This window comes from Pseudopipra pipra, chromosome 3 (genome assembly GCF_036250125.1).
Source record: "Pseudopipra pipra isolate bDixPip1 chromosome 3, bDixPip1.hap1, whole genome shotgun sequence".
NCBI classification, from domain to species: domain Eukaryota; kingdom Metazoa; phylum Chordata; class Aves; order Passeriformes; family Pipridae; genus Pseudopipra; species Pseudopipra pipra.
This window is the reverse complement of record NC_087551.1, coordinates 35,372,475-35,398,966: the sequence shown is the minus strand read 5'-3', so window position 1 is coordinate 35,398,966 and position 26,492 is coordinate 35,372,475. Positions and strand designations below refer to the sequence as shown.

Sequence of the window (26,492 nt, the reverse complement as noted above, 5' to 3'; positions counted from 1 at the left end):
GAGCCCGGCACCGCCTCGCGGGGGAGCGGGGCAGGGGGAGGGGCCAGGCGGGAGAGCCGGCCGTGGATTGGGCGGCGCGTTGCCGTGGCGATGGGAGCCGTGCGCGCTGATTGGCGGGCCGTGTCTCCGTGGTGGCGGGGCAGATTCCGGGCGCGGGTCAGGCGAGGGGAGCGCGGGGGGGCCGGGGGGATACCCGGCCAGGCCCGCTGGGTTATCCCGGGATCTCGCGCCTCCGCCGCTTCCCCGGGCCCCGCACGGGCCGTGGGAGCAGTTGGGGCGCTGAGGGCTGCAGGGACAGAGCATCGTTTCCCAAAGGCATCGCTGTCCCCAGGGGGAACAGGGCGTTTGCTGGGCTGAGACTCCCTATTTCTGAATCAGAATCCTTCCCGACGCCTCCTTGCCCGTGCCATGACGCCCGTGGCGCCGTGGCATGGAGCGAGGGCCGCGGGAGTGCAGCCGTATGGAAGTCTCGTGTCCTTCTCAGCCTCATACTTCCTCACCCCTTTATTTTTTTTAATTGGTTTGGTGAATGGACCGCTGCCATGGAGACATCAGGCGTGGCCAGAAATAGCTAACGAGGCAGAACTGGAAAGGGGAGTGTGGCCAGTACTAAAGCGGGGAGGGAAAAAGCGATTTTAGCCGCTGATGTGTGAGATGCGAGCAGGAGGGAGAGGAGCCCCGACGGGAGGGATGAGGGGCCGCAGCCATGAAGGTCTGGAGGCAGAGTGGTGCTTTGTGGGGTGGAACTGTATGGGCCAGGTCGGGAAGGACATCCTTCGCCTGCCTCTTTGTCATGGAATTCTTCAAAAAGTCCTCCAGGCAGTTATAAATGCATGCAAAATACAGAGGGTTTCTTTTGTTTTGGTTTTTTGTTTGTTTGTTTTGTTTTTTGTTTACTTGGATTTGGGTTCGTTTGGTTTTTTTACAGTAAAACAAAGGAAACTAGGGACAAAGGCATTGTTTGCAGTATGTCTTGAAGATAAAAAAAAGGCTCCTGCTTCAGACATAATGGCTGACTTTTTTTATAGATGAGGATCCTCCTCTGCACTCCCAAGCTGCCTCCCAAGGCAGCTGAGGGGCACTAAGGACTGGAGTGTCCAATTAACAATGTTTGTAATAGGTTGTCATGAGGAAATGGGGCCTAACTATCTGAGCAAATGTCTAATGTTTTCACTGCTCTATCTATCCTCACAGTATTCCATTGTTATTTTACAAATAGTGTTTTGAAAAAGGTTAATGTGGATTATAACTGCTGCCTAGACTGGAAGAACTATCCTACCTGACTGTTTTAACAAAAAACTATACTGGCAGTTGTGATACCCATTTATACTTCTCAAACCTTTTACATAAACTTCAGTACTGAGAGTAGTTCCTGAACTGATCCTTCAATAAACTAATCCTTCAATAAAGTTAACTAAATGCAGCAGAGGATAAATTTCACTCCATGGAGAAAAATAAATGTTGTGATCATGTATTTAAAAAATGGGTCATGCCAAGATGTATTCAAGTTTTTGATGCACCACTGTCCCACAGTCCACCAAAAACAGTTTGAGGAGGCTGCTAGGAGGAACATCTTAGGGGAAGTGGAGGTTAAAATTATTTTTAATTATCTGGTATTCCTTTCTTTTATTTAGAAGAAAGCCTTTCATTTTCTCTGAGCATTTTCACTCCAACGAGATTAAAAAATAAGAACTTCTGAGTGGTAATCTAGATGGTTTAATAAGTAAAAATTCTTTATAAGTATTTTCTTCTGGGTTTCCTACCTTTATATAGTGTTTTTTTCTTCTTCAGCCTGCCTTTTAAAATTTCTTAAATATATTTCTTTTCTTGTTGCTGTATAACAGGCTTGATTCCTTTTCTCCTTGTGCTTCCTTTTTAAGCTTCCTTCTCCCTTTCCTCATTAACTTTTTTTTCCTTGTGTGTAGTTTTTTCTCTCCTAGATTAGGTGTAGATTAGGATGAAGTTTTTACTGGATGGAACATGAACATAGCATCCATGTAGATGCAGAGGAACACTACAGCTCGGTGTTAGCAGGTTACAGAAAGCACAGGCTTTTTTTTGCTAATCCTTAAGTACTTTTATGTGCCACAGACACCATGGCAGCCTGGGGAATCCCTGTCCTTCTCTGTTACTGACTAGCACTCTCAATACAGAGCCCAGGGAAGCTGGAGGACATCCTCCTCAGTTTTCTGCATGTTCATGAGAAAGCTTGTCATCCATAGTACTGCAGGAGGAATTTCTGCTGTTTCCACCAGCAAGGGTGAAAATGGGATTTTAATTTGTACCCTATCACTGGTGGACATAATACCATTGAGCAGTGTTTAGTGATTTATGGGTTTATCTGTTTAAATTTCTAACAATCACCTCCCAATCATGAACTGTTTCTGTGTTTCAGGGCTGATGATGTGTTCCCTCAGTAGCAGATAATGTAAATGAAAGAGGCAGAAACAGACGAGCAGTCAGCTCTTCAAGAAGCATTTGGACAATGCTCTCAGGCACATGATGTGATTCTTGGGGATGGTCCTGTGTGGGTCCAGGAGTAGGTAGGTCCCTTCCAACTCAGGATATTCTGTGATTCTGTGAGTTAAGTAGAAGATGGCAGTGCTGGGCTGCCTAGTGCTCGAGATGTGGAGGTATGGAAGGGTTCTAGCCACAGACTGAGAAACTAGGCTGAGCTTTCAGTGCAATGCCGTGAATCATGGGTTAGGTTGGGAGATCCTTCTGCTTCATCCATAATTCTTCCAAGCACTGTTTGTATGGGGAGTAGTAACAGGAGCACTTACCTGTTCAGAGCTGTTAGCTCTGTCATTTTTCTCTGATGTGCAGGGCAGAGCTGACACAATGCATGGACAGTCCCCCACATCTGCATAACCTTGAAGTACAGATCACTGCTACATGTGTGTGTTTCTTGGCAGTTTGTTCCTTACCTGGAAGAAAAACATGAAGGCAAAGGGTGGCAAGAGTGACTCACCAGTTAGCGTGTCCTTAGCATGCAGGGTTTTCCTCAAGTAACCCCCTGTGCCCATCTTGGACGACACATGTTTTCAGCTGGCCCAGCTTTCAAGGGTTGCTCTCTCGGTTTTTGCTCCCATTGTCTTCTTGCACGTGGTTTATTTTGCATTCTTTCCTGTCATGCTTTTCACAATGCCTGCTTCCTGTCGCCCCCCCTTCTCAGGAGGCTGTTCACTGTTACTTTAGGTTTTTTACAAACTGTCATTTTGCATCTGAGGAACCTGCTGTTCCAAGCAGCCCTTCCTTCTGCTGTTAAAAACAGACACCTGCCCCCCCAAACTTCATTGTCCTTACAAGGGAAATATTTCCACTTCCTATATAATGTAATAGCACCTGAGATAATATCAGTGGGTAATTATTCATCTTGTAAATACTTCTCAATCACCCAGCAGCCTTTTATAAATTTAGGCTTGTCTCGGAAAATGAGTCTTGCGCACAATTACAAAGCAAACTTTGAAGAGAGCTAAAAGCACATTGGGAATAGGAACATGACACATTCCTAGTCACTGTTGCACTAGCACTGATGTAAACTGCCCCATAATTATTCATGGCACATTTACATTTGAAGTCCTCACTTAAAACTGTATTTGAATGAGGAACATGAGCAGAAACGGTGCTGATTGTCTTTTTATCATGGTAAAATGCCTGTTTCTGTAACAGCTGGCATTCTGTACTTCTGTGATCTAGGCTATGTAGTCACTCTTAAAATGAATCCTGACTATGAAATAGAATAGGAAACACAAGCTAAGGCTCGGCTAAGAATAATTTGTTATGTAATTAGTACAATGATAAGAATATATCAAAACCTGTACTCTCTCAAGCGTGGTAGGCATAGGGATTCTTCTCATATTTCCTTTCCAGCCTACTGGTTTCAACTGCTTGTATCTCTCAGAATTTCTCAGATTTTTCATTTGTTTGAAAGCAGCTGTTTTATTTCCAGAAAGTCTGTTGGGGAGAGAGAAGTTCTTTTGATCAGACTGCATTTACAATAGTGACAACACTTCAATAAAATGGATAGCTCAAAGACATGTACTGACTTTGGAGAAAGTCCTTGATAAACTGGAGATGCAAAAAAAAAAAAAAGATTTGGCAAGTCAAACTGTATTTTTAGGTGGTAAGAGGCTTCAGAATATGAGGATGTAGAATCCTTTGATCAGAATTGCTTTTAGTGGGAAATTCTTTCTTCTGTCACTGTTCCCTTCAAGGTAAGAGATAAATGTTCTCGGTAGAAGCAGTTAAAAAGGCAGATTTCAAAATACTCCATATGACTCATATATAATTCTTTCACAGTTACTAAATAGTAACTTCTGGATATCAGAGATCTAAAATAGTCATCTTGCATGGTATGCTCTGGTATAAACCAGGCATTCCATTTTATTTTCTCCTCAATTTTACTGCTATTTAGACCATCTACTGACTCACCTAGGGTAGTGTGGAGAAATAAAAAAAAATAATTGTTCAAAACCCAAGAGATAATGGCTTTCAGCTACTTAGCAGTGGCCTGTCATACATCTGAAGTTGCCATTTTCAAATATTTCTTTAAGCTTTTTCTCTACATCTATTTTTACTCCCAAGTTAAATACATTTATCTTGAAGCCTTCAGAGCTGCTGTTTCCTGTGGAAAAATAGTACTTCCTTGTTTCTGGATTCAGTTGGGATAGCAAGCATCTGTCAAGTCTCTTCACAGAATTTTCATTGGTTTCTAGTGGGGAACATTTAAAAGAAGTAAATGCTTTGAAAATTTGGACTTTATCATTACTTTTGTAATGATTACTGAGAACTGGACTATTCAGGTGTGATCTGCTTATTCAGATAGTAACTTAGTACTTGTTCCTGTTACAGAGTATTCCCTATGCAGCAGATCTCAACTGGTGAAGCCAGTTTAACAAATAAAGGAAAATGGTTGCACTTTTCTTGTTGACTTGTCATACCTTTGCAGGAAGGTATGACAATTCTTAGGACTGGTGAGTTCACTGCTGCTAGTGACATTTAAACTTATTTTCTCAGAGAAGGCTGCCCAGAAAAGCTGCTGTAGTAAAATCTTCTAACATCATCCCCTTGTGAACATGGCTTTTTCGTTCTTTTGAATTAAATCTCTAGACTGGGTGGGAAAACAACAGCAGATGACATGATGTACCATGATACCAGCAGCTGAGTAGATGGCATGCTGCTGGCAGGGGCAGCTTGCCTTAGGACTGGTACTGATGCTTTGAGATTCTAGGTTGATGCAAGAGTTGTGTAGAAAGACAGAGTATTTCAAATTTTGTGCAGCTGCTTGACAAGTGTTACTGTAAGGTGAGAAGTCCTATTTCTTTGTATTCTGAATTCAGGTATGATGATATAAGAAAATTGCTCTGTCAAGGGAGGATTAATAGTGGAACTGCTTCTTTTTGTATGGTCTTGCACAAATTCTCAACATAGAAACTGGGGAGCAGCATAGATTCCCCCTGCTTTTAACAATTCTTTAACAGTCTTGCGAAGTTGTTATTTATGAAAGCTTGGAATGCCACTTTAGCAATAAAAATAGCAGTACCAAGTCTTTATGGTGTCTCCTTGTCTTCACTTAAATGTTATTACTCATTCCAGAAAGTCAAATCACTGTTGTTAAAATCCTTTCAGTATCTTTTAAAGTGTCATGGTTTGATGGAGACTGTGTTCACCACAATGCAATAGAATTAGTAATCTCACTCCACGATTTTGGTACATTTTCCAAAATAAAGCTTTTTAGGCTCGATTTTGGGTTTACAGACCTCTTCCAGCTTTTACTTGTTCCCCAATTTTACTGCTTTTAGACTGCACTAATTCAGTGTTTCCCTGTTAGCATACTAATATATACGTAAAATAGTGAGAGCCTTCCTATTAGGAGTAATGACGAGACCTCAGTCCCAGCAAGTTTGTAGACAACTGAAAAGTTAATTTTTTTCCTCTGAAGAATCTTTCTTCTGGCCACTCTTACACCCATGTATCTAAGGTATTAAAGAAGAAAAGCTCTGTTAAAAAAAAAAATCTTCAGATTACCATAGGAAAGTCAACTACATGTCAGAGAACTAAGGAAAATAATTCTTATTATACTGCAAATACAGTGTGTATCTACAAACTGTTACAGGAACAAGTCAAATGAGAGAGCCAAGTCTCTCTCGTGTGAATTTATGCATAATTACAAAAAAATATGCAGCCTTTCATAGCACATGGAGAAAAACCAACCCTTGCAGCAAAGACTTTAATTTAAAGGGTTTAACTGCTTGCTATATTAAAGCAATTAGCTAAGAAACATTGAATGGAAATGATAATGGTAAGATGGCAATATTAGAAATATTTTAATAAAAATTTAGGATTTTGATTAATTTAACTACTCTTGGAGGCCAAGTTCGCCATTTCTGTGACTGTCAAAAAAAATGTTTATTCTCCCAGTCTGTGAAAAACAGGGCTATGCATAATCTGGATTCCAGTATCCAGTGCTAGTGAACAACATTATGTATGGTCCCTGTTAGAAGTGTCAAAAAACAAAAATGGGAATTCGGAGGGCTGTCAATAACCTAATGAGTCAATTCTACAGTCATAATCTTATTTTCAGAGCTTTTATACTATTATTTGACAAAATAGTGTTTTCTGTCTTAATTCTATCATTTTCTTCTGATCCTGTCTTCTGCTGCAACTTATTATATTGTATCCTAAGGTTTGTGGCCTTTAGCTCTACTGAGATTACAGGACAAATAAACAAAGGGTCAGAAAAAGAGGTTATGAAAACATTTGAGAAGACCAAACAAAACCAAAAGACATTAGTAAATCCAAGGGGAAAAAATAAATCAGATTACTTGGTATTTTACCACTTAGATTAGGATTACCCTGGACATCAGAAAAAGACATCCAGACTCTTCAGCCAGAGGATGTTTGGTTACTGGAACAGGCTCCCCAGTGAAGTGGTCACAGCACCAAGCCTGTGAGAATACAGGGAGCATCTGGATGATGCTCTTAATCATATGATTTAGATGGTCCTGTGAGCAGGAGGGAGTTAGACTTGATGATCCTTATGGGTCCATCCCAACTTGATGATTCCATCTTTGACAGAGAAAAATCACTCCAGCTGGGAGTAGCAGCACAGAGAACTGAATTACAGAACCTTTATAAGTTACTTCAGACTTTATTCTGTGTTTCAGCTAAATCCAGCACACCAGTCACAGGAGATCAATGACAAATGCTGAGCAGCACATCTCACTAATGCAAATATGTGAAATGCTGGCCACTGTCTGTAGGTGATCTATTCAGCTGCTGGATCTAATTGTTTGTTTTAACTAAACCCATTTCCTGGTGTTCTGAAGTAAGTCCTCTCCTCCCTACTTAATCAATACTTCCTCAAAAGAAATTCTAATTGTTCTTCATTTGTTTGCTTTCTGTTTAGGCATGTTGCGTGTGGCAGGATGCTACATAAAAATCCAATTAAGTTATATACATTTTCACCCATGTGATTCTCATCACAAATTGTTCCCCATTTTTTCCATGCCCTCAGGTGACGTAGCCCCATGGAATTATTCAGACTTTCATCCAGCAGTGCAGTTTCAGTACTTTATTTTGAAAGTCTCTTAATACCTAGTTTAAGACAAGAGAACAAATTAAATGTAAAGTGTTCTTTATTAAATAACTCAAAAGGTAAAGCAAACTGTGCAGTTAAGAAAGACAACAATGTGGCCAAAGGATTTTTACAGCAGAAAACAAACAGCGGCGTATGAGCATTTCAGTCTAGCAGCCAAACTGTCCTCATTTTTGTGGAGCTAATTTCGGTCTTCAAATTGTGACTTGTTTTTTAAAAGATATGCTGCTAGAAATTCAATGGGATTTGGCGGTCTGTAAAGAAAAAAAAGCAAATCAAAAGCAATTATTTTTTGTTATATGAAATTAGGTAGCTGAAGAACTAATCACCATCCCTTAAAAGAAACATAACTCCTCCCAAACACTTACAAGCATTGATTTAGGGATGACTGACTACCTAGAGTGACTCTGAATTTCCAGTTTATGTCTAATGAGAAAGTTTTTAAAAAGCGGTCTTAGTCTCTGTTAGTTCAATATTACTAAATTGCTATGGTTATATATCTAAAACTAGGGTATAGTCTGTAAGTATAAATACGGTATGTTCACGATTAGATGTGACATGCATTTGCCTATTTCTTTGACTCATGCTATATAAAGTAAAACTGAATCTGTCAGTGCCTTTTTGCTTCATTTTCTTCAAGCGGTTATCGTGTAGCTTTGTGGATTAAAGTTGTTTTCATGGTTTCTGGCAACCAAAATGAACACAACAAAACTTTAAGTTTAAGAAGTGCTGTAACTTGCAAGTAGTCAATAATAAACACTTCTGATCACTGGCCTTAGTTTGTAATTTTTTTTAAAAAAAAAAGCTCCTCCAGCTACAGTGCATGTATCCTGCTAATCTGGATTTTGTCCACAGAATAAATGACAAACTTAATTTTTCCACACTGGGTCAGACAAAAGGTCTGGCAGTGAGCAAATACACCTATAAAGAAGCATAAAAAATGGAAGAAATGCACAGAGATATTTTTCTGGACCACCCTTTTGGCTCCCAAGCATGTACCAATTTCTGAGCTACCACCCTTAACAGTCCGGGTGGATTCCTCTACAGCTTTGACCAGTTGCCTCTTGAGCACAAATAAAACCTTAATGTCCTCAACCTAAGGCAAAAAAAATTATGTAGCTTAATTATGTGACCTGTGAAGGATCAGCTCCTTTTGTTCATTATAAATTTGCTACCTGTTTCACTTTATTGCATTATTGTATCAGAAGAGATAATGGTCCATCCCAACTCATCATCTCTACACTGTTGTGATTTAACAGATTCCTAATATATTCTCCCAGAGAAGTCTCTTTTCTAGATATCATCTGTTCAAGTCACTCTGTAGACAGATAGTATTCCTTCTGACCACCTTGTCACTCTTCTTATTTTTTCCCATTCTACCAGAACACAGGAGAGTTGGAATTACACATAATATTAAAAATACAAGAACATTATAAATTTAAATAATGACATAATGCTTGTTTTTTACCCCTTCAATTTCTAAGTACTACTATTCAGAATTTATTTTTTACTAGAGCAGTGCATTGACATATATATGTAAGAGCTTAAAGATATGTTTTCATACGGGTAATTGTCAACTCAGAATCTAACATTTTGTCACTAGCATTTGTCACTACCCTCCTAGGTCTAAAATTTTTTGTTATTTGGATTCAATCTTTTGCTTTTTGCCATAGTTTCAATTTTTCATCGCAGTCTTGAGGGTTTTATGAAATTCCTGTGCAATTAATTGCAATTCATCAACTTAAAAAAAACCCCAAACAAACAACAGAAACCAAAACACCTATACCCGGTCTGTAAAACTCAGTCTCATTAACAAATTTTATCAGCCTCTTCTTCAAATTGTTATAAATTATACTTTCCATGATTCTAGTGTTGATCTTATTTCACCATGAAAATTCACTATTTACTTCTACCCTCTATTTTGTCCACTGAGTTCTACATCCTTATAAAGACTTTTCCTTTAATCCCACAGCAACTAACTCTCTTTAAAAGCTTTTAGTGAATGGCTGTGTGAGAAACTTTTTGGATATTTAAACAGACTGTATCATCTGCATTCCTCTTTACATGTTCTTCAATAAACTCTAAGACACTTACAACACCCGACAAAAAATTGTGTTGACTCCTCCCAATTACTGGCTCACTATCCTGCATAATTTCTACTGAATTCCAGGCGTAGCCAACAGACGGAATGGGCTGTTCCCTGAATATTTTTATATTCCTTAGAAAAAGAACTTGGCATCCATTAGTTACTTTCCATTTTGAATTTAATCAGAAGATTATACAGCAGAGCTGATAGCTCAGTTTTCTCCCTCCCGAGGGGTTATTATGCTCCACTGAACAGCCAATTTGACCTGCCAGTTTGATACTGTTGGATTTTATACCTACACATTCCCCAACCTCTTCTATCAGTGGTCCAGTTTCACTCACGTGATGAGTCCCCATAAAAAAAGCTTCTTCCATAATGAAGATTTAAATAAATAAGAAAAAAAAAAGAATAAAGGAAAAAGCTAGCCTGTAACACAAGTATCCAGAGTTTAAGTGTGGGGTACGCACCTCACAGGTGTTTTATACTGAGTGTGCAGCAGAACTCCCACAGATGTCAGCTGAAGATCTGCACACTGCTCAGGTGTAGACACAAGGTGGACCTTCCTAGGTGCCTGATTTTGCCTAATTAGCTGTCTGAACCCTGCAGTTCAAATTCACAACTCCTTTTGAAGTTAAGACACTGCTGATGGTTGTTCTGACTGTAGGTGCCATGATGCCTTTATGGTCATCCATATCAGCTTTTGATTTTGTTATTTCAGTGAAACTGAGTGATGGTCACATGCAGTTCTACTTGCCACTAGCAAGGATACACTAAAAGGCTCAAAATTATTTTGGCTAAGATGAACAGCTGTTTGCTGTTATTGAAGGATACCCTTCTGCATTGACTGGTAAGAGATTTGGGGCACCTCGACAGCGTAATCTTCACTCAGAGGATAAACTATCAGTTTGCTTCTTGCTGTGTTGACAGTGCAGGGTCAGCCTGACTTCTTGGAAAGCATTTTAATCTCCAACAAAGACGCATGTCAGGCCTGATTTGTCTTGCTTTCTTTCAAACGGCAAGAACTCTTTATAATTTCACACTACAAAAATCTTCAGAACCAGAACAACTTCTTGCCTTACTTTTATAAGGTGAATTACGTGATAAAATTAGTAACAAAAATAACCCCATTTTTCCCTCCAAAACTTTTGCAGTAGCACACCTCATTGGGGGATCATGAATTAAATGAATAACTCTTATCGTGCCATATGCACCCAATAAGCATGATAAGCACCTCACTGGGGAACACATCCTGCACAGCCAATCACAGTAATTTATCGGTTCATAAACCTGTTGTAACAACGTTCTTACAACTACCAGGACAACGTGTGCAACTACCAGAACCATGTGCCTGAAAGGTGACGTACCGCCCAAGTTTGAGACCTACATTTTGCCAAGAACAGAAGGAACACTGAAGCATCTTACCTCTCTTTTGCAAGAACAGCAAGTCCCTGTAGCAAGATAGGTACAACTGTCTGATCCAAGTAGGCACGTGTGGGTAACGACTGAAGATCAACCTTCTGCTTTGATGTTTTCTCTGCATTTAGTTTCTCGTTTTCTACTATCCTCTGAAGTAGAAAGAAAAAGTGAGTCCACATTGATAACAGCAGCCACATCTACTTTGGAAGTACAAAATACCCATCTCTATGCAATTCACTGGCAATAACTTCTTTACATCTTCTAAGAAAATTTAAGTGCGTATTTTTCCTTGCACAAAAACCTAATCCAGAGGAGCCTTCTGTTAAATTCTTATGTCTTGGGGAAACAATGTTAGGAAGTCGACAGTTTTCTAAAACAGAAGACATCCAATCTGTGTAATTATTGTTTCTGCTTTTGCATTCACAGATTTGAATTCTACACCACTAAGACACAAATGACTGCTAACAAGAGCAGTTTCAATTACATGGTTCCTGTATGCAAATTACATGGTTCCTGTATGCATGTGCTTCTTATACAAAATGCTAAAAGCACAAGAAATTCAGGTGAAGTCTGACAAAGGGGACTCTGCTAAAGTTGAATACTTTGAGACCATGCTCTATTCAAGTACTGATGGACACATTAAAGAAAATGCTTCCATGTGCTTTTTAGTCAAAAATCATCTTACACCATTAACTGTAGTTAAAAAATGATACCCTACCACTGCCAGGAAACCAAATGTATTCGACGCAAAGTACATGAATTTACCGATACAGGACCAACATATCTGGGGAGACAAGTCATAAAAGATGTTTAAGAATAGTTTCTGCAAAAGCTTAGCACAGAGCAGGACCTTATAATGGAGGGAGACTGAAGGCTTTTGAAGGAATAATGCCACAGAGGTAGGATGGGACTGTCCTGCTCTACTCTGTGCTGGTGCAGTCTCACCTGTAATATTGTGTGCAGTTTTGGACACCACAATATAAGAAAAATATAAAGCTATTAGAGAGCATCCAAAGGAGGGCTACTAAGATGGTGAAGAGTCTAGAGGGGAAGACATATGAGGAGCAGCTTGGAGGAGGAAGAGCATATGAGGAGGTCACTTGGTCTGTTCAGTCTGGAAGAGACTGAGGGGAGACCTCATTGCAGTCTACAACTTCCTCACATGGCAAAGCAGAGGGGCAGACACCAATGTCCTCTCTGGTGAATGGCACGAAGCTGTGATAGGGAAGGGTTAGATTTCACCCAGCAATGAATCAGGCTGAGCAATGAATCAGGCTCCCCAGAGAAGTGGTCACAGCCTCAAACCTGACAAAGTCCAAGAAGTGTTTTGACAATGCCCTCCGGCATATGATGTGATTCTTGTGACTGTCCTGTGCGGGATCAGGAGCTATACTTTGATGAGTCTTGTGGGTTTCTTCCACCTCAGAATACCCTGTGATTCTATTACTCTAATCCACACTGTTACCAACAGCAAGAGAATGGACTGTATCTGCTCCTTCTCAGCATAAGTAATTAAAGATAGCTTGGATTATTCTGATGCAATTTGTCTATTGACAAGAATATGAAAAGAATCTTTCCCTTTGATACTTCCATAGAAATACCATAAACTCCTTCTATTCCCCTCCCTGTAATAAAAGTCCAGATGGCTTTTTTTGCAGCATAATAGATTATACAAATGTATATATATCATAGATAGCGACAGAATAGATAATGATCATAAGATACTTAAAAACCCACCATCTCATTAAAAGGTGCATTATTTACTTCAGAACCATTTAGTACAATGGAAGCAATATAACAGAAAATATATACAGCCATTTATGCAAGGGACAGGTATCTATTGGCTTGATTTCCAGCTAACTTTCTTGGGAACATTACAATTGCTGAAGTCAGACTCAAGACTCAGTGTTTTTTCCCTTGATCAGGAATGTGACTTCCACTGTACTTTACAACAACAACAGCTTTGTTACCTCTACATTTTCAGTGAGACCGTATTCGGAATGCGGATTTTCTGGAACCTGTAAAATAACAGATGGTCAGCAAAGAGAAAATGCTCCTTTTATTCACGTAGCATTATACACATAAAATATTGCAATACCTGTGGCTGTCCCTCCATAATCTGTTCTCCCTCCATGATTTGAAAACTGGAATTTGCTGGACGTGCAGAAAATCTTGGAAAGCAATAAAAACACCGGTTAGCAGGTGAGATGGAGCCCAGTGTGAGTTAAGCGATACTACATCACTTGGTTACTAATGGTTACTAAGGTACAATTACGAGAGTGCAGAGAGAATTCCTCTGCGCTCCCCCCGCGCCAAACTTGAACGCGTTTTTCCCACACGCAGAGCCGAGAAGTGCCTTAAGGTTCGGGGCAGGTCCCCCGAACAGAGCGGTACCAGGACTAGGAAACACAGCATTCATCCCCGCGGGAAGCCGGAGACACCCCTTATCCTCCGTCCGTCCGTCCGTCCCACCCTGCCCGCCACAGCGCCGCGAGACCCCCCGTGGGCAGGGCCGGGCTGGGGCTCCGCCGCACCTCAGGCCACGTACGGCCGCCGCCCCCGGCCGTGCCTCAGGCGCCCCGCGGGGGAAAGGTGGCCTCGCCGCTCGGCTCTCACCGGCAGTCGGTTCGGGCTCTCACCGGCAGTCAGCGGGACTCCGGGATCGGCGGGACAGCAGGAGCGGCTCCGCAGCAACCGCGGCCGCCGTCGCGAGTTGTTCTGACGTCAGTGAAGCGGCCGCGCCGCCACCGCCCCCCGGCGCATTGCGCGTGCGCGGGGTGGGGAAAGCGGGGCGGGAGCTCGGGAAGGGCGGTCATTCCTGGGCGTCTTGTGGGGTGTTTGCGCCTCTGAGCAAACCTTTGAGAAACGCTGGTGCTTGGGGGCTTTGTGCTACAGAACTGTGCTCATCGTCAGCGCGGTTTGATGTCTGAGGAGCTCCCTGAGGTGGTCACGAAAAATAACTGTGCTAAAGTTAATGTGGAACTGAGAGGGGGGATTTGTTAGTGGCATAACCTTCCAGAGCTGTGTAGAATGCGGTTTTCACAGCGATGACTGTTGGCCGTTAATTTTCTCTCTGTAAACAAAAACGCGGCTGCTCAGCTTTGTCCAAGTATCGGCTTTAAGCATCCTGTCCCGACTGGAAACTGTCGGAAAATGAAAGAATCCGTTGCTTCTGTAGTTGTTGCGCTGTTAACAAATAGTACCGATGCTAGAACATCTGTACCGGATTTCTTTGTTTTTATTAGGAATTAAATCTGAGGAACAACTTCTTTACATTGAGGGTGACAGAACTCTGAAACAGGCTGCCCAGGAAGGTCGTGGAGTCTCTCTCTCTGGAGACATTACAAACCCACCTGGATGCGTTCTTGTATCACCGGCTCTAGGTGACCTTGTCTTGGCAGGGACATTGGACTAGATGATCTCCAGAAGCCCCTTCAAACCCTAACAATTCTGTGATACTGTGATCTCTTTGGCAACATGGTTTGTGCTAGAGGATTAAAAAGGCCTTAAGAATCTTTTTATTTTTGACTTGATGAAGTAGTTATATTCCTGTAGTCTTTTTTCTTTTCCTTTTGAGAAAACCATTTTTGTTGTTGTTTTATAAAAATAGGTCTGGTTTTTTTCTGTCCTTCCTGCAGTAATGACAATGTATATGAGTGACTTACCTGATGCCATATTTTCACTAGATTGTGCTCTGATATAGTAATCTAATAATGGTAATGATTAAGTATGTGTACATCAGTGAACTTGAAACAACCATATTTGCAGAACTGACAATGTTACCAGTGTGATAAGCAGGCTTAAAAATTTGTGTGTGGTCAGTCACAGATTTGATACTCAACTGAAATATTTGGAATTATAGCAGAACTGCATACTGTCTTTGCGTCAATTTTAGTACCTAGTGCTGGCAAACTTAGCTAATGAGGAGGTGAGGTGAAAACACAGAAGGCAAAACATTTGAGGGTTTTTTCTAAAACTTAAAACAGGAATACAAAGAAATTCTTAATGTGAAGAGGTATAAGCTTTTCTGTCCATTTTGAGGCTCTCTCGTAATTTTTCATGCGGTTCTAGCAATGACATTTTTGAGAATTGCATTTAGAATACTTGAAAAATCCTTGTACCCTTAGCCTAGTTTCCACATTTATGTATTCTCTATTATATTCAGGTTTTGTGGTGATATCGTGTTGGGAGTGAGAAAAGGTTTCCTACCTTAACCTTTTGTGCAATGGTAAGTTGTGGTGTCAGGTTAGTTGCATCTTTCTAATTCCTATGACTGTAGTGTTTGCCTGCTGTAATTCTAAAACCTTTAGCTGAGATACCAGATTGAGGACTCATGTACTACAGGAGGTACAATCTTCAGAGCAAAGTCAAATCAGGTGGATGAGCTGATCCAACAGTTGTCCACTCCAGGAAATGAGGTTTCACTTCTTCATGCACCCCTTGCTGATGTCCATCACCCCTTGCTGAGCCAGAACATTTCACTAAGCCAGAAGAAAGCCGTCCAATGGACTGATGCGGTTTAAGATTTGTTTGTTGGGTTTTGTTGGGTTTTTTTCAAACTAGCATTAATCTTATGCCAGATTATTAATTAGAATATCTCACAGACAAGACCAAAGACTGCTAGAGCCAGTTTAATGTAGGAGGGTAGGGAGATTCAACTTGCAGATCGCTCAAATATTTCATAGCCACAATAGTGAACTGATTCTCTAGGTTTTCTCACAATTCCTGACTGGTGTCTGCTTCTGAAGCTGTGTTTTTGGTTTAACATGATGTTATTCCCCTAACAGGTGCGCTCCTTTATTGCCGTGATACATTCACGTGATTTACAAAGGTGTCATTCTAAATTTTTTTTTAAAGTAAAAATAACTGAATAGATTGACCAGTCAGGATTGACTGAGGTACATGGTCTTCTATTGTCATGCAATCTGTCCTTGTTAATAAACTTATTTCTTCACTAGTTTTTTGATTTTGATCAGGAGTGGGATGATACTTTAGATAGTAATGAGATAATAAAGACAGTAGTTCAGTAATGTGTTGTCATGGGGCTTATTTCACTTCCATTTTTGAATGCTACTTAGTATTAACTCGGCTTGAAGCTTCTGGAATTTCTTTGATATTCCAAAATTTGTTAAGCCTTTATATTGGCAAATGAGATTTTTTTTTTTTTAAAGGATAGTTAAGCATACTGAAAAAAAAAAGATACTGAACTTTGTTCAGTCATAAGTGGACTGGAAAATACTTCAGTAATATTTTCATAATAGTAGTACGTCATCCTTCTTACCAAGTACAGGAGAAAAATACTTGATGTACATTACCACATTTTCAAATTAGACAGAGACAGGTTCACTATCTCTGTCTAGTAATGGTTCTAGGTCATGAATAGTTATTTTATATTTTAATAAAATTCTGTGTTTTATACAGTAAGAAAATAATCAGTTCTGTCATTAAAACAGATCACACAGTCATTTAAGAAAATCAATACACATTACCAAGGGAACTAGAAGTAACTATACAAGGCATAAGCAAACAAGAAAAAAACAGTAGTTTTATAGTAATTTTGGAAACATAAATAATCATAATAAATAAAACATGGCAGACAGCAGTGATTTCAATTTGGCATGGCCTTTTAATTAACACACAGCACCAACTGCAATTTCTTGCTATAAACTGGGGAAACTTGCTTGTGCACTGAATTATGTGTCTACTGTTTGGGGACTCTCTGGGCTACTGTGTGCAGTTCAGAGGTGTAGGAGAGAGATGATCTGTCATAATTAACATCAGGAGCTCAGTATTTTGTTTGTAGAACAGAGTGTGTGACAAAGCAAAACAACAGGAAAAAAGATCAACCAATGGGCAAGGCAACCAAAAGGAGAGGAAGACTGAAGCATAGAGGAAGGGCCTTGCTACACTGTTGAATATAGCAGTAGGCACAGAACACGGGAATGCTGTTGTGTGGGTGCCTCCCCTTGTTTCCTAGACCAAAGGTACCAAAGCATTTTTAAGCTTTGAAATAACCGAAAGAGTAGAGAGCTGGAGGATCTGTCTCATTAGTGGAGACACAAATAAATAAATATTATAGCTGGGCAAATAATTGACAAACAAGGACAACCGGGTGATCACTTTTTGTAACGAGGGTGGTAATAGAGTTCAGATTTTTTTTTTCTTCCCAGGACGATGTATCTATAATGTATACTGAATTACATTAGCTCCCTCTATGTGAGCAGACAGCCTGTCATTTCCATTACAGAGATGCGGAGCAGACAAAGCACGGGAGGACGCTCTCCCGGGGGCAATTCCAGGCGGCGAAAGCACGGACACCGCCAGTGAGTGGCTGCCACACGTCCCTCCGTGCGAGGGAATTCCCCGGGCCCTCCTCGTGTGCCTCTAGCAATGACTCCCGGCGGGAGCGACGCCAGAGATCCGCGCTGCATTGTGCCTGCGGGGCGGCTCACGACTCCAGTCAGAATAATTAATCCTATTAAATTATTCATCCTCCGTCCGCTCAGTGTGTTTCCATGTGCCGACATCTAACGGCCTCGGCCACGGCTGGAGCAGCCTTCATTCTCTCCAGGCACAGCGCTGGAAAGCCCCGCCCCGCTCCCGGCCGGGGCCGCCCGCATCCCTCTCTCCCTCCCTCTTTCCCTCCATCCCTCCCCCTGGGGCGGCCGAAAGGGGCGTTGCCGCCGCCATCGCCATCGCCATGGCCGGTTGTTGTCAGTCCGTGGCAGCGGGTTATGGCGACGGCGGTGAATGAATTCTCCAGGCGGCCGAGGGAAGAAGAAGGGCTCAGCCGGCTCCAGCTCCGCGCCTCCGGCCGCCGGCGCCTTTCCCTCCTCGCCGCCCGGGCCGGCGCCCCCCGTGCCGCCGGCGGGGGCGGCGACGGCAGCGGCGTCCCCGCACAAGCGGAACCTGTACTACTTCTCGTACCCGCTGTTCGCCGCCTTCGCCCTGCTCCGCTTCGTCGCCTTCCAGCTCGGGCTGCTCTTCGCCTGGCTCTGCGAGCGCCTCTCCCGCGGCGCCCTCATGGCCGCCAAGGGCAGCAGGGCCGGGGCCGGCGACGCGCCCGAGCCCGGCGGGGCGCCCGAGACGGTGCGGGCGTGTCACAAGCGGGCCTTCGAGTGCATCTCCATGGCGCTGCGCATCGACGAGGACGAGACAGGTAGGGAGGGAGGGGAGCGCCCGCGGCTTCTCCAGGGTGCGGGGGGTGGGCGGGCAGGGCCTTCGCGTCCTGTGCTGGGGAACCGCTTTCCCCTGAGGACAAACAAAACCCGCTGGTGTGATGGATGCGGCCTGCGGGGGGGTCAGTGCGGGAGGGAGCGGGGAGTGTGCCGTGCCCGCTGCCCGCCCGTGCCCGCATGCGGTGGCCGATGCTTTGGCCCCGGCAGGTGCAGGTTGGATCAAAAAGCTGCGGCTCGGGCTCGTTCCCCACGCAATGCAGGCCCTTGTATTTCGCCCCAATAAAGTTTTTGCTGCGGAGGTCTGGGTGAAGCGGTTAAAAACTGGGGCGAAAGACAGGGTACGTGACTAACAAGCCTTGGGTTTCAGCAAGCCCGCCGGACAACAAAAGCACCAAGGACAATAATAAGGGTGCATCCTTTAATACACTACCTGACAAATGATACAAGTGCTGAAGCAAGTCTTCAGGAAACTTGACCCCCAAAATGCCCATTTGGAGTTGTCTTGACTTTTAAAGAAAGAAATACTTATTTTTATTTTGACAGGGTTTTTTTTGGTTTTTTTTTTTATGTTTTGCTTAAGCTGTTTGACACACTCTTGAAAAACCTAAAAACCTATCACAGTGTGACCAGAGGATCTTAAGGAAGATGTTTAGGGTTCGGGTAAATAAAACACAGGAGTGAGGTACTTGTTTTTATGTTTTGTGTTTCTGTTTTTGTTTTTTTTTTTTTTGTCTGGAGCATTAAAAAACCAAAAACATTTGCTACTGCATTTGATTTAGCCATTTACTTTAAACACAGCAGCACAGTTCTGTCAGCAGCCAAAAGGCAGGCCTTTAGGGGCATGCTGTGCTGTTTTTTAAAATTCTCTGGAAACATTGGAATACCTTATTCTACACTTTTAAGGTGAGCTTTAGTGAAACTGCTGTCTTAGAGGAGGACATTAAAAATAGAGGAGTAGGCCTTCAATAGAAGCTACATGCTGAGAGCACCATAAAAGCGAGGGATGTGTCTTGCTTTGCGTTGACAATTTGGGAGTGGCAGTGGCAAGCTCTGGGAGAGAAAAAAAACCCTACCATGTGCAGTAAGATTAGTTCAGAACAGATGTACAGTGAGAGAGCACTGAGGGTCATAGGAGCAAAGCATGAAAGAAGGTGAGGTAACTTAAAGCTTCAGTGTTGTTGATGATTGCTCTGTGAGGAGTAGCCAAGTCTTATATTATCAGGTACCTGTTCCACTGTTGTGACCTATAACTGTCGGTGGTTTGGAGGTTAAGCCCTTAAATATCAATTTTAATCCCGGACTTGCTCTGTAGATACCTTTAGATTTATCGTATATGAATTAGCTGCACAGGTCATACATCTAATAAGATCATTTTTGCTGCTAATGGGAGCAGTTGCACAGCTGTTACAGCCCTGCAATTGCAGTATACATTTCACTGAGAAAGAACTCACTTTGCTTTAATGCATAGATTTGCTATTTCCTTATCTGTTTTTGCAGGAATATACGTCTATCTTTGATTTATTTTTTTTTTAATGTGTAAATAAGCTTTTTAAAGCTTCCACCAGAAAACCATATGTTAGGCATAGTGTGTGAAATGGTTGGAATTTCTGAATTGTCTAACGTCCTGTTAGTTATGTGGTGTTTTTGCTGTTGTGGAAGCTATGCAGACTTCAGTAATTTTGATAGCACTTCTGGTAATTTTTTGTGCTTCTGAATTATTGTGGCAGTTATTCTTGTTTTGATATTTTCACAATCAAGCTTAATATCTTTTCCTGGGACTGAGAAGGTACATGTGTTGGGTTGACCCCTGCCCTCAGCTAAGCATCCATACAGCTGCTTGTTTCCTCTCCTCACTGGGACAGGGAAGAGCATAGGAGGAGCAAAAGTTAGAAAAAAAAGTGAGAAAACTTACTGAGCAATGGCTGCCTTGGAAGACAGCCCCCATCCAGTTATTCACCTACACAAGATTTTATTGATGAGGATTATATTGTCTGATACAGAATATTCCTTAGGCCAGTTTGTGTCAGTCATCCTGCCAGTGTCCCCTCCCAGCTTCTTGTGCACCTCCAACCTACTCACTGGGAATCTAGTGTGGGAAAAGGGAAACCTTGAGGTTATGTTGTTCCAGCAATACCCAAACCAGTTCTCTGTTATCAACACTGTGTTAGTCACAAATCCAAAACACAGCAGCGTTTGGACTGTCTGTAGAAAATTATCTCCATTCCAGCCAGACTCAATACAGCTGATCAGCGACTTCCAAGAAATGTGACATTTATGGTATTTTTAATGTCAGAATCACTGAAAACTAGTAAAGCATTCTGTGTGGAGTTGGAGCACAAATTTTGCAAACAGCTTGCTGTGGTATAGTGCTTTTAAAACTTTGTCCATTTATAAGCTGGAAGTGAAATTTTAATGACCTTGGCATGTTTGCAGCAGATACTCAGAATAGCAAAGGAAGTCAGGCAATAGCAGAGGAGGCTGGGATCATGGCAAATTTGATTTCTATTCGCTATAATCAGCATTAGATTTACACTGCAGTCAAAAATGTTTCTATGGGTGATGGGGAGAAGAAGCTTAAAGTAAAAAAAAGGCTAAAAAGAAGATCGAAGTCACTCAGCTTCAATGATTTGATTTCTCTAGGTTTGTCCTTAACAGTCAGGATATATGAGGTGGTGAAGAAAGGGCAGTAATAAAATGATTCCCAGGGTGTGCAATGTTCGTGACTGTAGGAAGGTGCTCCTGTGCTTTCTGTTGGTAAGAAGAACAAAGAATGAAATTACCTGCACAGGGAATCTTGCTAAATGTTATTATTATAAGATTTTGCTTCTGGAGAGGAGCAAGAGAAAACTCTGAAGAGGATTCTAGAAATGTACTGAAATATTTTTACAAAATAAATTTACTAAAAAGTAGGTTTGACACTGAAGTCATCAAAAGATTTGAGTGTGGAACCAACACAATCAGTGGTAACTGGCACTTAGGAATAGTTTTGTGAAATGTAATGTCATCTGAAACTAGAGTAATGATATCTGAAGGTTTCATTGTAGGCATTTTTGGTTTTTTCTACCGCTTGCAGCTGATCAGGTTTAACTTGTAATACAGAATGTGCTATATTCCTCTGTGGAAAGGCATGCTTAGTGTGACATAACTACCTTGCAAAAGTGTGTTTCCATATGCAGGCAAATATCTTTTAATGCAGAGTATTTATGGAAGGGGAGCAATATGGAGTAGATATTAATAGGTCTTCAGTGGTTTACTTGCTGTTATGGTGTCACGTAGCATAGGTTAGGCATAGCCATGTTCATGGTTGTATTTGCTGTAATACCCATTGAGGATGTGGCTGGTACAGAGGCGTACTCTTAATTCTACTTGCATTGTACTTTGTGTTAAAGTTGACACACACCTGCAGTACAGCAGTTTCATAATAGGATAAACAAAGAAATACCCTTATGGCAAAAGAGCCGCTCTATACGAAAGTTAACCAGAGGAGAAGTGTCTCATCTCACTCATGTAGTGTCTTAGACTTGTTGCTTTTCTTCTTGAGCTTCTATGCTTTTAGTGTTACTTTGGTATTGATATAATCTATCACTGGATGGTTAAGAAGTCCATCTCTATTTGCTGTTCCAGAAACAAAACCTGTTAATTTCACCATTTCTGTTGTGAATGAATTTGTATAGGTGAGATTTTTACCTTGTTTTGTTTGGTTGGTTGGTTGGTTTTTAAGGGGATTTATCTTTTTAAGGCAGATGAAGAATTATTCTTAAAACAGGCAAAAGTGATTTGAGGCTGGTGTAGTACCTGTTTTTAATAGAAAATCTTACTTGAAACTTAAGTAGATATAAAGTTGACAGTGTCCCTTTAAGAGTTTCTTTAAATCATAGGATTTTGTTAAAATATCTCTTCCTTCCTCTTACTTGTTTTATGCAGCATTATATGGAACCATTCCTAAGCTTTAATTCATTACAGAAAATAATGGGTTCACTTCCTTTTTAAGCAGGACAAAAGGAACAAGCTGTTGAATGGTATAAGAAAGGAATTGAAGAACTGGAAAAAGGAATAGCTGTCTTAGTAATTGGTCAAGGTAAGCCAGTTTTGAGTTTTGTGGAACAGATTTGGGTTTATGAGTTCTTCAAAGTGAGAAATCAATATTGCTAAATATGGTAGGTGCTAGGAATGGTCTGCTGTATGAATTAATTCATAAGAGTGTTTCTTATTCTTGTTTTAACCGTAGGTGAACGCTGGTCCATTTCTCTGTTCTATGTCTATAACACACGCAAATTTTGTTCCAAATATTTTCAGACTCTCCAAAATCATAAGCAGTTCATGAAAATCCTAAAGTAAAACACTTGATTTCTTATATAATGGGAGTGCTGAAACACTGAGTTCTGATTTGATTTGCCAAAGTTGACAGTTCATGTTCTCACTTATGCAGAATTTTATATTCCCTTCAGTATAACTTAAAAACAAACCCCCCGATTTGGAATGGTCTGATATTGTGTTTCTGAGTAGCTTAGGCCAAAGTAGCTGAACATTTCCAACAACAAAAAAAGCCATCTCTATATATGGAACCATTTTAACCTGTAGTGCAGAAGCAGGTATGTACCATAGAGAAACAGATGTAGTGAAGGACTTGCTAAGAATTTTCCTCAAAATAATACTGTAATTATAATAATAACTCAAATCACCTGCCCCAACCCCAAACCTGTAAGTGCTTTTGCAGACTGCTATTTTATTCCTGAGCTATGTTTAGAAGTGTATGGTGACGTTACTTACAGGGCAGTACCAGTGGCATTTGATACAACCTGTGTAAATTGCACAGTTTAAAAAAAAACTGACTTGGACAGACAGTATTTCTTAGGAAGTAGTGACATTAATGTCTAATTCTATGTGTTTTGAAATGTAAAGGGACACAGTCAACTGAATTAAAATCTGTTAATTTTGCCAAAGTGAGATCTTTTTAATTGTACTTGCCTCTCAGTCACTTTTCAAGCTTTGTAAAAATCTTTTTTTATTTGACTTCTCATCAGAGAAATGCAGCGACAAAAAACATATATTAGGTCAGCATGAAATGTTAGACTAGATGCAAAGCAAATGTTTGGGTTACCACAGCTCTATGAGCAGTACTGTGAAGCAGATAGAGTCAACTAACTTTAAATTCTTGATTAAACAGGAAGCTTTAGAATTTTTTTCTTTAGTTTTGTAACAAAGTTCCTTAGCGGAGGGAATAGATTAGGGGTGGGAGGAAGAGGAGGGAAGACTGGGTATCAGTATTTTAGCACTTAAAGTTTATTTGCCAAATTGTGTTTTAACGTTGATTTTTCTTTGTAAGGTGATCAGTGTGAACGGGCTCGACGTCTCCAGTCTAAAATGATGACAAATTTGGCAATGGCCAAGGATCGCTTGCAGCTTTTAGGTACCAGTTACAATTCATGACTTTGGAAAGTTTGTAATTATTTGCACAACTTCATGTAATGCATTCTTCTAAAATATTACTTTGATTTTTAAAGGGAAGGAGTCATTATCTGTGTAGGGTCTCTTTAGTTTTTAGTTTAGAGTAAGTGCTGTTGATGCATTTTAAAAATGGAATTTCAGGTATAAAAGTAACTGGAAAGTCTTTGTCATAGTATGCTTGACTCATAAAGTCAGGAAGTCTTGTTCAACTCTTGTTGAAATTCAGGATTTTTGCATTGGAACTGTAGTAAAACTTGAAATATTGATGATCATGAGTGCCAAGTGTGCCTCCTGTAAGTGTAACTACTTCATCTTCTGTTAATTTTACTGTCACTTAACACAACATTTTGCCTTGCTATTTATATATAATAGTAATTCTTTAGCATTGTGTAGACCATAAGGTTGTGAATCGCTAATTCCCTTAATTTTTTTTCTAGTAGTGTTCTATTTTAAGACTAGCAGGTAAGGTGCTTTTCAGAAGCATGGTGTTGTATAGTTTTAACTTTATTAAAATTAGGCACTCTATATCAGCTCTTAATGGACAGAGTAAAACAAGCAGGATTGGAAATTGCATCTTACTGTGCCTGATAAACAGGCACAGATCCCCCTGTCAAGCAACAAACCCACAATTTTGTGCAGTGCATCCTCTAAACTGAAAACTTGGGAAATGCTTTCAGTTCAGTCAGTAAAATGGAGATAAAGATGATTTTTTTAAATTGCTTTCTATGGGTGAACTAACAAATGTATGTCAGTTTAACTTGCATATCTGCAGCTTTAATCTTGCACTGTGTTGTTTGGTGCTCTACTAAGTCATTTTCCTAGGATCATATAGAGCAGACAGGAAAGTTCGTGTTCTTTTCTCCTCTTATGCTTTGTGACTGTAGTCCTAACTGGTGATTGACAGGGAAGTTGTGACAACCACAAGAAACTGAGTCTCTTTTGTTTCCCTTGAGTTCCTGGTGTCCTTAGAACTTTTTGTAAAAAGTTGAAGGGAAATGGGGTTAAAGAGGCACATGGCTTCTGTGCTCTAATATGGGTGTTTGTTGGTGCAACCTTGGTATGTGCAAAAAAGATATTTTCTACTTCTCAGGGTAAAAGGCTGACTTCTAGAGGTAATATAAACTAGGGAACAATAGACAGAAAGTGATTACATGCTAACAGTCTTTGATAAAATATGGCTTGTTGCAAACATCCTAGTTGCAAGTAACTAGAATTTCTTTTAAAAAATTTGAAACTTGAAGTAACAGTTCTTTGAAACTTGAAGTAACAGTGTCTGTATTTTGTGGGTATTGCTTCATCATTGCTTGTGTTATCACTTGCTGTGATCTGACTGAAAAGAAAAAAGGGTAAACATCACAAAAACCCCTAAAGTTGAAGTACGTTGATCCGGACATGTTATCACACGCTATTTGTTTGCTTCATTGAGAGTGCAGATTGAAAGGTAGACAGATAGAACAGTGTTTATTCCATAAGTTGATGTAAAATATTATTTTATTTTTACTTTTATATTATTAGAGATTTAGTACTTTGTTCTGCCTAGGTTCTTGTTTGGTTTGCACTGAGGATCTGCTTCAAACAATGTACCTGAGAGCAAAATTTGGATAAAAAAGAGTGAGTGAAATCATGTGCCCTTTAGGAAGGAAAAAGATGTGGTTTGGAGAGATATTTTAGTGGATTTAATTCACTGCGAGTTTGATCATTGCGGATCTATTTGAGTAGTATTTTTATACCATCTAACCAACTTTCAAGTATTTGACAGCATCTCTTTTTATTACTTTCTATGTAATTTTACATGGAGTCTTTGGAAATTTAAGGTCATTTAGAGTTTAATTGCCTGTGCAGTTCTAAACATAGCTTTTAGCCTTTTACTTATAGTAACAGATATTTGGAATTTTTAAGTGGCATAGAGAACCTTTTGTAGTTGAACTAAACATGAGGCTCTTGAAGCTCTTAAGGTTCATAAAGTGATTTTTCTTATGAATTCAACTCATAAGGTGAGAGAGTAAGTGTTTTCCTCTAGCCACGTGGAATTTCTCCATTTCTTGAGGCAAAATAGGCAAGTCCCTTATTGCATTAGCAGACAGGATAAAACAAACTTAAAGTAGACAATAATATGAAATATTTCATCCCGCCTGCTAGACAGAGTCTGCTTAACTGAAATGCCATCCAGTCAATCAAGTTACATTGGTAATACATAGAAACTGAAAATTAAATCATACGGATTATAACTGCCCATTGGAAGTGCTCAGTGTCTTCATCTTTTTTTGAAGCGTGTTTGTACACCAGCACAAGTTTAAGTTGCAAGACCCCACTGACAGGAGTGTGATATCTGATCACACACGTGTGTTATCACCATGTGTCATCACACCACTAGTGCCTTTTAATGTTGCGAGAGGGTGGAGCTACTTACCTTGGTTGATGGGTTTTCTATTTTGAGCCCTGTTTTCATTTTGAGTCTAAATTTCTGTATCTTACTCTGTTTGAAGCTGTAATGTGACACAGTCTGGAAGCTGAAGTTGCTACTGGTGTGTTTCAGAGCACCTCAAGGTGACTTGGTTGCTTTGTCAGTGCACTGACAGTACTGGGTGATGCCAGCTGTCAGGGGACTTCCAAGTTCTACCATTTGCATTGGTGGCAGCCCCCATTTTTGACATGGTTTTGGGTGTGTTAGTTGTGTGCTTACTCAGATGAGTGGCTAAATCTTGCTCTGATGGTCTTCACAGACCTGATCTCTCCTGGATAACTTATCACTCATGTTATTCAT

At 40.7% G+C, this 26,492-nt stretch overlaps 2 protein-coding genes and 2 long non-coding RNA genes across 10 annotated transcripts in view; 3 read left to right on the top strand and 1 right to left on the bottom strand.

Moving 5' to 3' along the window:
* Positions 1-184: 184 nt before the first annotated feature.
* On the top strand, positions 185-8,374 carry LOC135411272 (uncharacterized). The gene is made up of 2 exons (XR_010429073.1): positions 185-2,543; positions 7,170-8,374. It is a non-coding gene; the product is annotated as an uncharacterized LOC135411272 (long non-coding RNA).
* Positions 7,623-13,846, bottom strand: DPY30 (dpy-30 histone methyltransferase complex regulatory subunit). 3 transcript variants are annotated; one of them, XM_064648620.1, is made up of 5 exons: positions 13,719-13,846; positions 13,201-13,273; positions 13,073-13,120; positions 11,109-11,251; positions 7,623-7,854 (listed from the first exon to the last, which is right to left on the bottom strand). In XM_064648620.1, the coding sequence occupies exons 2-5, from the start codon at positions 13,234-13,236 to the stop codon at positions 7,782-7,784; spliced, it is 300 nt and encodes a 99-aa protein (XP_064504690.1). In that variant the 5' UTR covers positions 13,237-13,273; positions 13,719-13,846; the 3' UTR covers positions 7,623-7,781. The 3 variants fall into 3 exon arrangements, with proteins under 3 accessions (XP_064504690.1, XP_064504692.1, XP_064504691.1); XM_064648622.1 differs by having other exon boundaries at positions 13,742-13,826; XM_064648621.1 differs by lacking the exon at positions 13,719-13,846 and adding an exon at positions 13,637-13,656.
* A 79-nt stretch (positions 13,847-13,925) lies between these two features.
* LOC135411270 (uncharacterized) lies at positions 13,926-16,254 on the top strand. The gene is made up of 3 exons (XR_010429071.1): positions 13,926-14,211; positions 14,348-15,330; positions 15,413-16,254. It is a non-coding gene; the product is annotated as an uncharacterized LOC135411270 (long non-coding RNA).
* Positions 16,255-17,756: 1,502 nt separating this feature from the next.
* Positions 17,757-26,492, top strand: part of SPAST (spastin) — a 39,335-nt gene continuing 30,599 nt past the window's right edge. The window contains exons 1-3 of one of the 5 annotated variants that reach the window (XM_064648607.1): positions 17,757-18,261; positions 22,272-22,358; positions 23,607-23,690. In XM_064648607.1, coding sequence (XP_064504677.1) covers positions 17,853-18,261; positions 22,272-22,358; positions 23,607-23,690 — 580 coding nt within the window. In that variant the 5' untranslated portion in view covers positions 17,757-17,852. The remainder of the gene's footprint in view (positions 18,262-22,271; positions 22,359-23,606; positions 23,691-26,492) is intronic. The other 4 variants (XM_064648610.1, XM_064648609.1, XM_064648608.1 and 1 more) reach the window with 4 other exon arrangements.